The 16,657-nt window shown below is 38.0% G+C and overlaps 1 protein-coding gene across 1 annotated transcript in view; it reads right to left on the bottom strand.

Annotated features, from left to right (window-relative positions):
* The window catches only part of LOC116524011 (contactin-3-like), a 109,168-nt gene that overhangs the window by 57,886 nt on the left and 34,625 nt on the right, over positions 1-16,657 (bottom strand). Inside the window, 3 exon segments of the mRNA XM_032239109.1 lie at positions 368-497; positions 14,499-14,581; positions 14,584-14,634. Of these exon segments, the coding sequence (XP_032095000.1) occupies positions 368-497; positions 14,499-14,581; positions 14,584-14,634 (264 nt within the window).

Below are 16,657 nucleotides of genomic sequence, written 5' to 3'. Positions count from 1 at the left end.
CAAAGCTACAATGCAGAAGGTCAGTAATATGCTGAGCCAATGTTGCTTCTCAATTGTGTGATTAGTTTTAATCACTGGGCTGGTATCCAAGCTTTGTGTCTCTTCTTCCCATCATTAATAATTTATCTTGGTGTCCTTGTTTTAAATCAGTGAATGATTGAGCTATAAAATATAGTGAGCTTCTTTATCCTCCACCACATCCCTCAGATACGTTGAGAAAATTACACAGAAATGCTGATAAATTGAGTGCTGTGAAAGCATTTTTGCTAAATTTTCAATATGGCGTAGGAAAACATGACAGCTACTGCAGCAGGAGGAAAAATATCTGGTGAATAACAACAAGACAGAAAGTAAAGTTGTGACTTACCTACAACTCGGAGATCGGCACTGGAATATATTGTACCATGTTTGTTCTCTGCTATACACTGATAAATGCCAGAATCTGTCAAGTTTAAGTTTGTTATAGTCAAAGCTCCATTTTCAATTTGTATTCTTCCCTGGATAGTAAAAGCAAAACATTAAAAAGGAATATATTTACGTGACTGAAGAAACAGACAAGCAAGGAGGTTTTGGCTGCACAGCAGTATCTCATGCCTTCATTAAACTTCATTTGAAGAATTCATACATAGCTTAACTGATGTTTAAGGCAACTCTGGAATTTCTATGCATTGACCAAAGTGAGTGATATGCTAATAATGGTTTTTATGAGAGACAAAGCTTTAGAGAGCTTTGCAGTAGATATAAGCATTGGACTGAAACATCAGCTTTGAAAATCCTCTTTCAAATTCTGAAAGGATTGAGTTGGATTTGCTTGTCAGTGAGGTCTATTCCTAACAACCCTGGGATCAACTTACTTTAATTTGGGGGCTTACAAAGCTTGTCTACTGCAAAATGTTTTTACATGGAGGAAAAAAAGTAGGGGTTTTTCTCCCTTTGAAAATGACAACTCATTTTGAAGTCTAATTCTTGCTCGACTTATATATTTGAATCTTTTCTGTTCTCTGTAGTCTTTCATATATACTTATATACTCATATATATTCACATTGACAAATACTTGTCAAGCTTTCTACCTAATACACAATTTCTTTGGGGCTAAAATTGTGATTGGTTGATGTTGAAGTATCTGCTTTGTATCTGAACATTCCTAAGAACATAGAATCGATGTGATCATTGATAGTGAAGCATGTTTGATAACTTTAACTGAAAGGAGATTTATTTATAAGATGTACATTAAACAGACAGGTAAACTCTAGCAGCTTGTGGAGTACATCCTACCACAAAGAGAATAAAATAGCCTGTGCCTTCCACATGCATGTTTTGGAAGAAAGGAAAAAAGGAAGTGATCTGAGATTAGCAAGAACTTTGTCAGGGAGCAGGAAGAGTGTTATAGAGTACACAGAAAAAGCCAGTATGTTATATGATGCTGAAGAATTAATGCTACTGGATAAAGATTTGCAAAAGATAGTTCACATACAGAATGCTCTTATTTAATTATCTATAAAAATTCAGTAATACTTCAATCCAGTACAACAAAGCATTCTATTCATTGGAATGCTTACAACACATCTTTAGGGCTTTTTAAAAAGCTGTCTTTGATGGCAATTCATTTTTTTATTTCTGGGACCACCAGGGAAAAGGCCTTCTCTGTTAGTTGAACATAACTGAACAGTCTTCAAAAGCATAAAGGTAAAAAGATACTCCATTCCTGGTCTTAAAAAGCAGGCAGACTGATCCTCCCAAAGGGAATATTTAAAGTTATTTAGGCCCAAATTATTTAAGGCAAGAAGTGATCATCTATTTTGGCTGAATATTTTTAATTTTAATGTCATTGTACTTTTTAAATCTACATAATGAATGAATGAATGAATCAATCAATGAATAACATTTCCTTCAGACATCACAAATACATTTTAATTCTATTCTATTCTATTTATTAAATTTATAGGCCGCCCAATCCCGGAGGACTCCGAGCGGCTTACAGAAATAGAAATATTAAGAAAAGATTAAAAACAAATAAAACACAGCAGATTAAAAAGAAACACAACATGCACCCAGTCTAAGCGGGGCTGGACCTCAATCAAGACATCAACAGCCCCGCTTAGACTTCATTTTCTATCTAGAAGTAATGAGGCTTTATTTTTATATTGATATTAAATGACATTGTTTTTAAGTCTGACAAGGTGGGCAGAGAGAACCTTAGGAGACGTTTACCCTTTGCAAACATGAACTGTCTCTTCAATTAGTTTCCTCATCCCATGTGGTTTAAAATAACCTTTATATAGATAACATTTTTTGTAAAATACATGTCAAGAATAAACTTTGGAAAAGTTAATTTCTCTAGGCAATTACTGGTCAGAAAGAAGAGAGGTGTAGTCTAGGGAATGGGATCAGTGCTCTGAAAATGGGTAGAGTGGGAAGAGATACAGTACTTGAGAAGAATGCATAGGATATATAGGGACTACAGTATGTGATATTTGGGGGAGGTAGGTTCCTCTGCTAGAATTAGCTTTAACCAATATTTTGACTTGGGTTGCCTTTAATCAGTACAGTATATATACTACAGATGTGTAAAGCTTAAGATGAAGATTTACCGTATTTTTCAGAGTATAAGACACACCTTTTTCCTTTCCGAAAAAAGGCTGTGTGTCTTATACACTGAATACAGCATTTTTTTGCCTCCCAAAACCCCTTCCCCTTCAAAATGGCCGGGCATAGCTTGTAGGAAACTTTCAGAGAGCTTCTTGGGGCTGGAAAGGGCAGAAATGAGAAAAAAATGGACTGTTTTTTTGCTCAATTTTACTCCCCTCCAGAGCACTCAATAAGCTTCCTAAAGCTTATAGAGTGCTATCCATGCCCCCCCTTTTTTTAGCAAAAAAGGGGCCTGTTTTCACAAAAAAGGACCATTTTTGCTTGTTTTGCCCCCCCCCCCCCGGAGCACTCTACAAGCCTCCTAAGGGCTATTCATGCCCCTCCCTTTTGTTGAAAAAAAATGGGCTGTTTTGGGAAGGTTTGCAGAGTGCAAAACTTTTTTTTTAATTTGCCTCTTCAAAACCTTGGTACGTCTTATACTCTGGTGTGTCTACCCTGAAAAATAGTGTAATCAAAAGAAGATTTGACTGAATCATCCTTCTAAATCAAGCCAGTTTTCTCAAAAATCAGACACTTGGTGTACTTTCTATTCTTTGTAGCTGGAGTCACAACATTTGTATTCTGGTCTCTGATGTTCAGTCTGGCCAAAAGGGCCCATTTCAGCCCTTTTAAATATTTACATTCGCCCCACTTCTTCCCAAATGATGAAAATAACAAAGAACACATCAAAATGTTTATTTTCTTTCTGTTACTTATCTTTCTTTTTTCTTGCACTGAACAGTATAAATATTATCCACTGAGTGAACAGATCTGAGATAATTTATTTGCTGCTTTGTTACCGCATAATAAATTCAGTCAAAAGTGTTCAGGCAAAAGTAAATGAAAGTAAAAGAATACAACCAAAAAACCCCTATTGTGGTAGTATGTTATAGACTACCAAGTCATATAAATATTTAGAGGTATCTTCTTGAGTGAGATTATACAATGTTTAGCAATAAAATACATAACAACAATCAATTACTAAGCATGTTTTTAAAAATAATTAATTAGTCTTATGACCATATCAATAAAATAATAAAAATAAAATACATGATCTAAATCCAGGATAAAGTAGATAAAAGAAAATATAGTAATAAAATGTGTATGTGCTAAATACAAGGAATCAGCATTTAGATAAAATATCACCTTATATGACATACAAGTAATCAGCATTCAAATAAATACACCCTTTATTCTTATATTTCCTTTCAGGAATAGTCCAGGCTTTAAAGCCTAGTAAATGAATTGTTTTCACATCTGTAGTCATCCATGCCTCTTCGACTACTATGAAGCCAAAGTTAGAGAAGAACTCCATTATATTCTAATCTGTTACTGTGTTCTTCCAGCCAGTGATATTCCAAGTCAGTACTTAATGTTACTGGGGTGATTGAAAAGGTACAGGAATTTGGGGTTAAAAAACAATTTTTCAATTTTCAACTAGAGTGAAGTTATCCAAAATTCCTCCAGGGTTTAAAAAAAACCCACCTACGTAGGTTTGAAATGTGTTTACCTTCATCACTGTCTTAAAGTTCCATACGCTCCAGTGGGTTTTGAGGTGAGCAGAAACTTGGTTGGATACTTTTTCAGGTTGACAATTCAGAATAGTATCTACATCCAAAATAAGTGTTGAGCTGAGGGTGATGTCTTTATAATGGTTCCTATTCCAAAGGCCTCCTCAATTAGTAACTCACCAAGATTTGGGCTGCAGCTTACTTCCTTTTATCTGACAGTTTCTATTTCAATTCTATCACGTACATTTTCTGTATGCTGTGGTGTTTTATTAAGGAGTAGAGAGTAAGGTAGAAAACACTCCCAAAGACTCTTTGATCTCTTTTCCATATTTATATTCCATGTTAAAATAGGGGATGAATAACCAGATTCTCAAAATAGGTTGTATTTTCTTGGACAGTTGGAGTGACCAAGTCTATTAAAGATCTAGCAACTTTACATGTTGTTGCTAATAATTCTCTTCAGATCATGTAGCTCAGGGCTATCAAACTCGTGGCCTGAGGGCCAGATGCATTACACACTGGCCACATCCACACCCAGTTTGGCGAAGAGGGAAAAAGTCATGATATGTCACATGACGTTGCCGTGACGATGCAAGTTTGACACCGCTGGTCTAGCTTTTTTAGAATACTGACTTATTCAGTATCTGGCAAGGTACTCAAAGAGTTAATCAGTTTTGTCCGTAATGTTCTTCAGAAAACTGACCTTCTATGGTACAGATTACTTTGTTATCTCTTCTCAAGGACAGTAGTGATAGAACATCCTTGGAGTTACCTACTTTTATGTTGCTACAATTAAACTGTAATTTAAAGCACTCTTATTGCCAAGATCAGTTATTATTAACTCTCTTTGTGTTAAACACAGGTAGTAGAAAATTCTCAAACTTGCTCAAAGAAGGCTGCACTCTGAACAACATGCTGCCAAGAATAAAATGTTTGAATGATAGAAGGATTCATTTAAAAATCTCTCCTGGATGGGAGCCGTTCAACCTGCAAATGAATTAACTGCCTTTCACATTTGTAGAAGATGACTAAGGGAGAGACTATCTGTACTTTGGATCTCCGTTTTCCTCTACCGTTTTCCTGAAAATATGACCTGTCCTGAAATTAAAGTCTTGCCACATATTTCGGGTGGGCAAAAATATTAGCCCCCCCCCTGAAAATAAGCTCCCTGGACAATCCCCCCCTCCAACCAGGCAGAGCACTAGCGGTATCCCGAAGGTGCCTAGCCGTCGGAACGAGGTGGGGGCAAAGGCACTTGCGTTGCTTGTTGCTTTCAGGGTACCGCTAGGTCGGTCAGTGGTGCTGTGCCCAGCTGAAGGGGGGTTGCCTGGAGGCTGCTCCCTTACAACCAGGCTCCCGAAGAGCCAGGCACAGCCTCAGGGTTGAATGGCTGTGTTGTGCTGTTGCAGCAGCAACACAGCAGCCATGAGGTGAGCACGCTCGCAAGCAGCCACCCAGCAACCCCCTTTTCCCCTGACCTAGCGGTACCCGGAAGTCACCAAGCAACACGAGCGCCTGTTCGCTGCCCTCCACCTCCCATGACTTGGCGCCTTCAGAATGCCCCTAGGTGAATGAATGGGGCTCTGCATGGCTGGAGAGAAGGTTGCGCTAGTGGCTTTTCCGCTCCCTGCTTGCATGACTTGCAAGCTCATGATGCCCTTAGCTAACTCTACAGTACCTGCAGAGCCAGGGCATCTGCTGTTGGCGCCACCCTCCGCTTGTTTTTTTTTCAGCTTTCAAAGCACGGAGAATGGATGCCGCTCTGGGAGTACGCTCTATGGTAGTGTACAACCATAGAGCATTCTCCAAGAATGGTATCCTACCTCCGTGCTTTGGAAGCTGCAACGGATGATGATGCTGCTCTGGGAGTACATTCTATGGTTGTACACTCTGTAACCCACAACCATAGAGCCAAGGGCATCGTGAGCCTGTGAGCCGCATGAGCGGGGAACGGAAAAGCAATTTCTCTTCTTTCTTTTCCCCATGGTGGAGATGATAAAAATACCAGTATCCAGTAAAAACAGGAAAAATATAGATCTCCAACAGAATAAAATTAAATAAAATGGAATAAAAAAAAGTAAGAGAGATAGTAAAAAATTAAAAAGTGGCTTTAGAGGGAGGTTTTAACAACAGAGGCTAGCTCTATGCCATCTTTTTGGGCTCCTCTAAATATCTGTTGGGCTAAATCTAAAGACTCTTGTTACAGTCTTGCTGTTTTACTCTTAAGTTGTAGAAGAGAAAAGATCATTCACTATTCCAGACTTGATCCTGATCTATTGTTAGCATCTGATGAAAGAAGTAAAACAATAAAAAAAAAATTGGGGAAAAAGTAAAAATCACATTTGACTACAAGATATTACAAGAAATGAAACAGCTACATGTACAGATTTCAGAATAACATTTTATAATTAGCTTACAGAAGTACACAGATCTCATGGACAGAAATTTTCAGGTCAAAGGTGGAATAGATGGATTGGAAATTTCTCAAAAACCAGTACTTAAAAATGATAAGTATAATATTAGACTGAAAAAAACATAGATACAATAGTTTAGCTCTCTAAAAACTAATAAGAGAATCAAAGAAAGAAGTTGATGAAAAAGAACTAAATGAATAAGAATTCGTAACTCATATATAGCAACGATGGTGGTGGAACAATGGCTCAGAGATTAAGATAAGATTAGAATGCCAAGTGCGGTATGACCAGGTGAGCTCCAAATACTCTCCCTAGCTCCTGCCAATCTAGCAGTTCAAAAGCATACAAATACGAGTAGCTAAACAGGTACAACTTTGGTAGGATGGTAACAATCCAGCATGATATTATGCTAGCCACTTGACTGAAGAAATGTCTTCAGACAGTACTGTCTCAATGGCCCTTGAAATGGAGATGAGCACCATGACCCACATAGTTGGCAATGACTAGCAGAATAAAATCTGCAGGGACTCATTTACCTTTACTATAGCAACCATACTTAACTTTATGACCAACAATCAAAATCAGAAGTTTTAAAGTTACATAGCAGAAGGGTATGTGAAGAAATATAGTTTATAAATTGTTTCCAAATGGAGATAAAGCTAGTACCAGACTTAGTATTTAAAGTGGTTTTTGGCATTGATGTGTACTCTGAAAGCTGAATTCTCTAATGAAGAATTATAAGCATATAGAACTCTATGACAAATTGAAAGACAAAAAGAATAAAGATAAAAAGTGGAAAGAGGGGGACATAACTAAGGCAGAATATCAGAAACAAATCCTGAGCCTGTAAAGATGAAGTAAGGAAAGCTAAGGCTCACAATGAAGAAAGGATTGCCTCAAAAGTAAAAAAATAACAAAAAAAGCTTCTTTCAACATGTTAAAAACAAGAAAAACAATTGGTCCATTGCTGGGAGAAAATGGCAAGAATGTGACAAGAAACGGAGAAAGCAGAACTATTTAACTAATTTTTTTGTATCTGTCTTTACACAAAGGGAAAAAACAGTCCAACCTACCAAATACAGCACCACAAAAATCATATTAGGAACACAAGTTGAAATAGGGAAGAAAATGGTAAGTGAGCACCTGTCTACCCTAGACAAGTTCAAATCACCAGGATCAGATGCATTACACCTGAGTGTTCTGAAGGAACTGGCAGACGAGATCTCAGAACCACTGAACTATATCTTCCAGAGATCCTGGAGCACCGGGGAACTGCCAGAGGACTGGAAAAGAGCTGATGTGGTTCCCATCTTCAAAAAAGAAAAAAAAAATAGATCCAGGAAACTATAGACCTATCAGCCTGACCTCAATATCAAGGAAGATTCTGGAAAAGATAATCAAGCAATGAATTAGCGAACACCTAGAAGTAATAGCCAAAAGCCAACATGGGTTTGTCAAAAACAGATCATACCAGACTAATCTTATTGCATTCTTCAACAAAGTGACAAAATTAATGGACCAGTGGAATGCCGTCAATATAATTTACTTGTACTTCAGCAAGGCATTTGATAAGGTAGACCGTAACCTACTACTAGACAAAGTAGAAAAATGTGGGTTAGACAGCATCACCACCAGATGGATTCGTAACTGGCTGACCAACCACACTCAACGTGTAGTCCTCAATGGAACTGCATCTACATGGAGGGAGGTATGCAGTGGAGTACAAGGCTCTGTTTTAGGCCCAGTACTCTTTAACATCTTCATCAATGAATTGGATGAGGGGATAAATGGGGAACTCATCAAATTTGCAGATGACACCAAGATGGCAGGAATAGCCAACACTCCAGAAGATAGGCTTAAGATACAGAAGGATCTTGACAAACTTGAACATTGGGCACTATCTAACAAAATTAAATTCAATGGTGAAAAAAGTAAGGTTGTACATTTAGGCAAGAAAAACAGAATGCACAGGTACAGTATAGGTGGTACCTTGCTCAATAGTAGTAACTGTGAGAGGGATCTTGGAAACCTAGTGGACAACCATTTAAATATGAGCCAGCAGTGTGCAGCAGCTGCCAAAAAAGTCAACACAGTTTTAGGCTGCATAAACAGAGGGATAGAATCAAGATCATGTGAAGTGTCAATACCACTTTATAATGCCTTGGTAAAGCCACACTTGTAATGCTGCATTCAGTTTTGGTCGCCACAATGTAAAAAAGATGTGGAGACTCTAGAAAGAGTGCAGGGAAGAGCAACAAAGATGATTAGGGGACTGGAGACTAAAACATATGAAAAACGGTTGCAGGAACTGGGTATGTCTAGTTTAATAAAAAGAAGGACTAGGGGAGACATGATAGCAGTGTTCCAATATCTCAGGCGTTGCCACAAAGAAGAGGGAGTCAAACTATTCTCCAAAGCACTTGAGGGCAGAACAAGAAGCAATGGATGGAAACTAATCAAGGAGAGAAGCAACTTAGAACTGAGGAGAAATTTCCTGACAGTTAGAATAATTAATCAGTGGAACAGCTTGCCTCCAGAAGTTGTGAATGCCCCAACACTGGAAGTTTTTAAGAAGATGTTGGATAGCCATTTGTATGAAATGGCTAAGCAGGAGGTTGGACTAGAAGACCTCCAAGGTCCCTTCCCACTCTGTTATTCTATTCTAGTCTATTGAATCATAATGTTCAACTTAGTATATTTCATGGGAATAGATGTCTAGATAAAACTTAACAGAAAAACAGCTGACAAAATTTGAAGTCAATATTTAAAGTTTGTTTCATCCTCAGAAACCAATACTGGGAGAATAATTTCATTCCTTTTTAAAAGGAAGTAGCTTAATGATCCATTGTGGGTGCCAAGGTGTTTTTGATTGATCCAATTTTTTTAAAAAAACATGCATCATCTTTGTTGCTCTTCTCTGAGATTCTGGAAAGGGTGCAGAGAAGGGCAACAAAGATGAGGGGGCTGGAAATTAAAAGATATGAATAGCGGTTGCAGGAACTGGGTTTGTCTGGTATAGTGAAAAGAAGAACTAGGGTGACATGATAACTGTGTTCCAATTTGAGGAGCTGCCACAAAGGAATTCTCACAATGAGGGAGTCAAGCTATTCTCCAAAGCACTGGAAGGCAGGACAAGAAGCAATAGATGAAACTAATCAAAGGGAAAAGCAACTTAGAACTGAGGAGAAATTCCTGACAGTGAAAACAATTAATCAGTGGAACAACTTGCCTCCAGAAGTTGTGGGTGCTCCAACATTGGAAGTTTTTAAAAAGAGGTTAGGTAGCCATTTGTCTGGAATGGTATAGGGTCTCCTGTTTGAACAGGGGGTATGACTAGAAGACCTTCAAGGTCCCTTTCAACTCTATTATTCTGCATATGAAATGGAAGATGGATGTAACAGCCAAGTAGTTAATATCTGCAGGGAAAAAAGTAGGCTAAAGCACAAAAGGAATTTAAACTAACAAAGGAAGATAAAACAAAAGAAGAAAATTGTCACAAAAAATGTCCGGACTTTACTCTGTAGTAAATAGGGGGGCCTGGAAAAAATGAGGGATGGGTCTACTTCTAAGAGAAAATATTGAAGTGGGGGCAGAACTGTTTTGCTTCAGTCTTCTTCCCTGAAGAATCTATTATAAGCTTAAAGTACATGGAGTTCATGAACAGAAATGGAACTAAGCAGAACAACTGAAAAACAAAGGGAGTGGCAATCCAGTGTAAGTAAATGTTACATATGAGAAATAATATAGTGGGAGAAGTCAACTAAAGGAATTTGAACCTAAGAATATGTAAACATACATAGAAAGGCAAAAAGGAAATAACCTGATCAGGTCTGGATATCAGTTACCAGAGATAAAAATTACACATAGAAGGTCACAGGAAACCAATCCATCAAGTTCAGACAAATACTGAATAAGAACATTAGAATTAACAGCCATGCAGCAGGTCACATAATGGTCAATGTGTAAAGGAATGTTAACAGATGCTGCTGGAGAAGAATAAAAAGATAAGCTGGTATAGTTCGGTTAGAAAACAAGGAATTCATGCAATCAACTATAAAATCTAAGAGTCTAAAAGGAGCTTGTAGCTACCATATCCATAGACTTTTGTATGATCATTCAGAAATCATGGACGATGAACATTTTCAGAAGACAATGGGTATAGTGCCAGAAGACTAGAGCAGGGCAAGTGTGTTCCAATTTTTGCAAAGGGGTGTGGGATGGACCTAGTTTGATGTAAATTGCAAACAAAATCCTGGAATAGATTATTAAGCAATGAGCTTGTGAACATTTAGAATAGAATGCAATTGGCTGCATAGATTTATAAAAATGATGCCAATGAACTCAATTTTTGATAGCGTGGTGAGGAAGAAGACCAGCAGAGCGCATCTATTAACAGCAACTAGCAGTCAAAGACAGGATGGAAAATATTTAATCTCACAATCCTGGACAGATTCAACCATAGTTTCAATGGGGAGGCTGCAACCATCCTAGACCAAGTTAAACTAAAACACAGGAAGTGACTTCCCAGTTTGCCATAGGGCCATTTTTCATCCTCCAGAGCCTTCAGGGGCCTTCTGAACTTCTGGTTTGCCCATAGGGCCAGTTTTTCGAGCTACGGAGGCTTTAGGGAAGCTCCTGAAGCCTCCGGAGGGTGAAAAATGACCTCAAAAGAAGTCAACTGCCCTGTCAGTTGACTTCAGCCAAGAAGAAGGCTGAAGTTCACTGACAAGGCAACACCTCGCATGCCCGGACAAATGGTTCTACGTGCACACATGGCACTGTTTCGCCATCATGGGTATAGGGGTAGGGTTTTGTCTCTCTCTCTCACTTAACCAACCAGCAGAGGACATCCCCACGAGAGCACCAAGCCAACCAGCAGAGCTAGTGTTTTAAGACCCTTTTGGAAGCCAGAAGGATAGAGGGAAATCTCACTTCTGGTGGGAAGAGGTTTAGAAGGCAGGGGCCACAGCAGAGAAGGTTCTTTTCCTAGACCCTACTAGGAATTCCTTGGCTGATGGGGTTTATAGAAAGCTTCTTCACATGGAGTGAGTGGGAAGTTAATCCAATTGGATGTGATGGTTCCTCAGATAACCTGAATCCCATGCTGTGAAGGTCTTTAAAGGTAAACCAACACCTTGAATTGAACCCAGAAGCAAACTGTATTACAAAAATAATGGGATAGCAAGTATCAGAAGTTAGTATCAAGACTCAGGAATACATTGAGAAACTGTAATAATGGACAGGAGCTAGTAAGATGAATTTCAATGTAAACCACATTGAACAGAAAAATTAAAGGATGACTAAAGGATGAAGTATTATATTGGGCAGTAATCCACACCAAAAGTATTTGTGTGCCTCACAAATTGATCCATGAGTGTGACAAAGCTGCAAAAGAGCACATGCAATCCTAGCCTTCCTCAACAGAAGTACAATGTCAAGAAATCACTATTCCTCTCTATTCCTCATAAACCAAGCCACACCTAGAATGCTGCATTCTGTTCTGGGCACTGCATTTTTAGAAGGACACTAACAAACTGGAATATGTCCAGACAACAGCAATCAGGAATAGCCAGTTAGGACAAACTTATAAGGAATACCTGTAATCATTGTGTGTTTTTAGCCTGGAGAAAAGAAGATTGCAAAGAGACATGATGCTGCTATCAAATATGTGAAGTGCTGTCATACAAAAGACAGGGCAGAATTGTTCAGAGTAGTTTCAGGAGGCAGAGAAAAAAAGAATGAGTTTAAATTACAAAAATAGATTTTGAATGCACTTAACTAAAATGTCCTATTGGTTAAAGCTATTCCACAATGGAACGGCATCTCCCTGGGGAGCCTGGATCTCCTTTGCTCAAGATATAAACAGAGGATAGATTAACATTTGTTGAATAAGTTATAGTACTACTTTTTTGTACTGACCAGTGAGTTTAGACCATATAATGTCCAAGGTCACTTACAATCTCACATTCCATAATTATTTGAATAAAGCAGAAGTTATGGAAAAGAGCAAATATGTCCTTAAATACTAGTGACATATTTTTCTGAAAAATGACAGGAGAATGATACTAGTTTTGATGTATCATATTTATCGAAGTTCATATTGTGCAGAGGTTGCTAAACTGAAGAGATTTATTTTTGGATTATCTGCCTCTATACAGGAGACAGGATAGAAGAAAATATAATGCTGTACAAATATGTCAATGGACATTAAAATCAAGAGTTGTAACTTTTTTTATACAATGGATCTAATAACCTTAATGACCCCTAAAATTACTGTTACTAGCGCATGGACATAAGCTAAAAAGAACACTGCTTCATTTTTCTTGATTTATTTTTGCTTTATGGTCCTCTCTTCCCAAGATCTCACAGGTGGGAAAATCCATTCATCACGATTTGAAAAGGGATACTTCTGTTTGTTCCTGTGCTATTCTGAAAGAACAGCATTGCTAGTGGACTAAAAAATTGTTTTTAAATCTTAATCATAGTAGAAGTGATTTACAGGCACTGTTTCAACTTGTGGGCACCCTGACATTTCTTTTGTTTATAACTTCCCAACTTATTTCAAAATACGAACATCTTTATGTTGTAAAAGAAATTAGTTTATTTTATCATGCTACAAATACCGGGAAAATATAATTAAAATGTGCAACATCACATACGATTTTAATCTTAGACTTATAAACACAGAAGAGACAGGGAGTTCTGATGACTCTGGAAAAGTTTTTAAAACAACTCTCTATTGTTCTATATACCACAAACACACAAGATAAGGCAAATGTTCCCCACAGACATATGTGCTAGTTGTTTCCAACTCTAGGGGTGGTGCTCATTTCCGTTTCAAAGCGTAAAGAGCCAGCGCTGTCAAAAGATGTCTCTGTGGTCATGTGGCTGGCATGACTAAATGCCGAAGACGCATGGAACGCTGTTACCTTCGCACCAAAGATGGTTCCTATTTTTCTACTTGCATTTTTACATGCTTTTGAATTGCTAGGTTGGCAGACCTGGGACAAGTAACGGGAACTCACTCTGTTATGTGGCACTAGGGATTCGAACTGCTGACCTTTCTGATTGACAAGCTCAGTGTCTTAGCCACTGAGCCACCGTGTTTATGAGCACATAAACAGTTGCCTAAACAGCTATCTTGGGAATACTGTGATGTTCATGACTGATGCCAAAAAGTTGCCTTAACAGATGGCCTTCTCTGTCTTTCCTCTTTCCCATTTATTTTTTAAAACTAAAGCTGTCTATCAATATATCTACATTATATAATGATAGATTTGAATGGGGTCAGTTTGATTAGCACCCTGCCCAGATCACCAATTTAATTTAAAGCAGGCTAAACAAGTATTTTTTTTTCTCCGCTGCAAAAAAGTTACGGGTTTTTTTCATGTTACAGAATGCACAAATCTTTCTTCAGAATGCTTTTTGGGGATCTTTTTCAGCTTGCCTCAATATTACATCTGAACAATGTTGCAACATGGCAAGAAGCAGCTGGTGTTTTTGCATTCTGTTATATATGGGAGCTTCCCCGACTGCTCATGCTTCCTGTTTTGAAAGACAGCCATGGAAGAATTCCCTTAAGATGCCTTCTTGTCTCATGCTTTAACACAGGAAGACAAACAATTTGAAATACACTACGGAGAAGATTAAATAATGAAAACAAGACGTTCACATGCATTTTCTCAGCCTCCTTCAAAATTCCTGATTTTTCCCTCTTCCATCAAAAGGAAGATGCATAATTTAAAAAAAAAAACTGCAGAAAAAATTTGCTATGGCACTGATTTTTTTAATAACTACTGAATTGCCCAAAGACTACCTGACTAGTATTACAAACTACCTTTTTTTAAATTACTTGGGTGAATTCAAGAAGCTACTAATGTGCATCCAATGTAACCTGTGCACAATTTTTTTCCCAAAACAAGATCAACAACAAAAACACATTACCTCTAATGCTAGAGGTTCTCCATTTCTCAGCCACCTGTAGGAAGGCTTAGGTTTACCATTTGCTCTGCACTCCCAGTATATGTGTCCTCCACTGCAGCTTCAACATCTTTTATCAATTGAACCCAGTGAGGTTTGGCTTTAAATAATAAAAAAGGGGAAATATAAAATAAGAGAATTAATAAAGACAAACCATGTTTGGGAACTGGAAAAAGCAAAAATAAGTGAACGCAAGAAATTCAACTCAAAAATATTCTTTAAATGTTCATCGCATAACATAGTAATTTCACTGTCTTGCTTAACTAATATGCAAACATCCAGGCGGAGGAAGGCATGGATACAGAATGTACTATAGATATAAATATAGACACATGATTGAATGAAAGTTCAACATAATTTACTGCCTTTGAAATTACTATCTACTAAACTTAGTTAACCTTTAAATCACTTTGGCAGGGAATGGAATAAACATTTCATTTATTGCATGTTTTTTATGTCTAATTGCTAAAGCTATGGAATCTGCCACAGTGTATCGAAAGTTTTATAACCACAAACCTACCGCCTACATAAGGTAGTCACACACAATATCTGCAAAAATAAGAGCAAAGAAAAAGCATCATGATAGACACTGAAATAATAGAAACATGGTGTCAAAGAGACTTTGGGGTCATCCACACAGCTCCCTAGCTCTGAGATGGCTTACTTATCAGGCATTGATAACATATGACTGATAAGTGAGCTTCCATTTCAGATCTGACCTGTTTTTAAAGCAGACTTAATCTGGATCAAGGTGACATAGACAGAAATCTAAGACTGTTCCTGGTTATACGTTATCTGGCTATAGAATTTTCTTCCTATGTATCCAATTTTGTTCCTCTATATAGAGAGAGGATGTGGCCCAAAGTCCCCGTGAGGGTTCTTCATTTCCCAAGAACTGGACACACCATAGCATAGTACTTATGTACACAATACTTTATTGTGGCACATACCTTGCCCAATCACAGATTATTGTTCTGGGTTAACTCTACCCTCCTAGGCCTTGCAAGTCAATGTAGCCACATAAATACATCTTTAATACTCAGTCCTTCAAGCAAACATAATGGCAGTCTGTAAAATGGCATGCAACCTTTGCCTGCCTCCTAAAGTTCTTGCACTAGTTGTGATGAGATGTTACCTCAGTATGAGTGCTCCTTTTCTGGCTTTCTCCCACTTCCCCACCTGCTTACTGTTTTACTATCTCCTGTTCTCCTACAAACACCCCCCTCTTTATCTTAGTGTTCACTTCTGTAAGCTTGGGGAAAATGAGGCTTCCTCTGGCCATGAGCATTTTTGGCTTAATTAGCCAGGTAGCTTGAAGGCAGCGAGGATGCTTGTGAGTAAACTGCAAGTGGGTGGAATTAATAAATGAATGGGCCTACCACCTCTCAAGTTTATGGGGCTGTAAACTTTGAGGGGAAAGCTTTAGCAGACTTGGCCTTGGGGAAAAGGGAATAATTTTTGCCTGACTGCCACTGCTTTTCCCAAGTGCAGACAACAATCCCAGCGCCCCTTCTTCAGAGTCTCCAACGGGCTTTGTGCTTAAGGCAGGATAAAAGTCATGTTCTCCAGGTTTCTAGCCTGGAGGTTTAACCATTAGAACAACCTGATTCTCTTTTCCTATCATATGGGGCATGAAAAACTCTAAGAAGATGCAAATTCTTTTGGCCAGGATGGACCAAGCGTGGGGAGATTCATGATCATCCTGTCTAGAAAGCCAATATATTAAATCTTAAGGAACCAGGATAAAGTTCCATGAAAAGAATTACACTCATCCTTGTTCCATTCCTTTCCAAAGTTAATAAAGACATTCATGGACCAAACACAAAGGAAAGAAGTCAAAGTGTTGTGAAATCTTTTTGGGTGATATTCTTATTTATAATATTGTGTGTGAAGAATAACTTGCATTAGCTAAAATATGTTATTTCTAAAGTTCAAGAAACACGTTTAACTATTATTCTAGCCAGATGTCCTCTGGGGTTTTCTGAATTGTGTAAATTTAGGTACATATTACAGGTCAGCAAAAACTCTGACTAGAAAAACAAGAAATGTAAGTTCTTCAATGTAGCTAGATAGTGGTGGTTAAGAATATTTAGAAACATGGATATAGGCTATTAACATTTTGG

The sequence above is a fragment of the Thamnophis elegans genome, chromosome 2 (assembly GCF_009769535.1).
Source record: "Thamnophis elegans isolate rThaEle1 chromosome 2, rThaEle1.pri, whole genome shotgun sequence".
Lineage (NCBI taxonomy): Eukaryota > Metazoa > Chordata > Lepidosauria > Squamata > Colubridae > Thamnophis > Thamnophis elegans.
The sequence above is the reverse complement of the archived record's forward strand: the minus strand, read 5'-3'. Positions and strand labels throughout refer to the sequence as shown.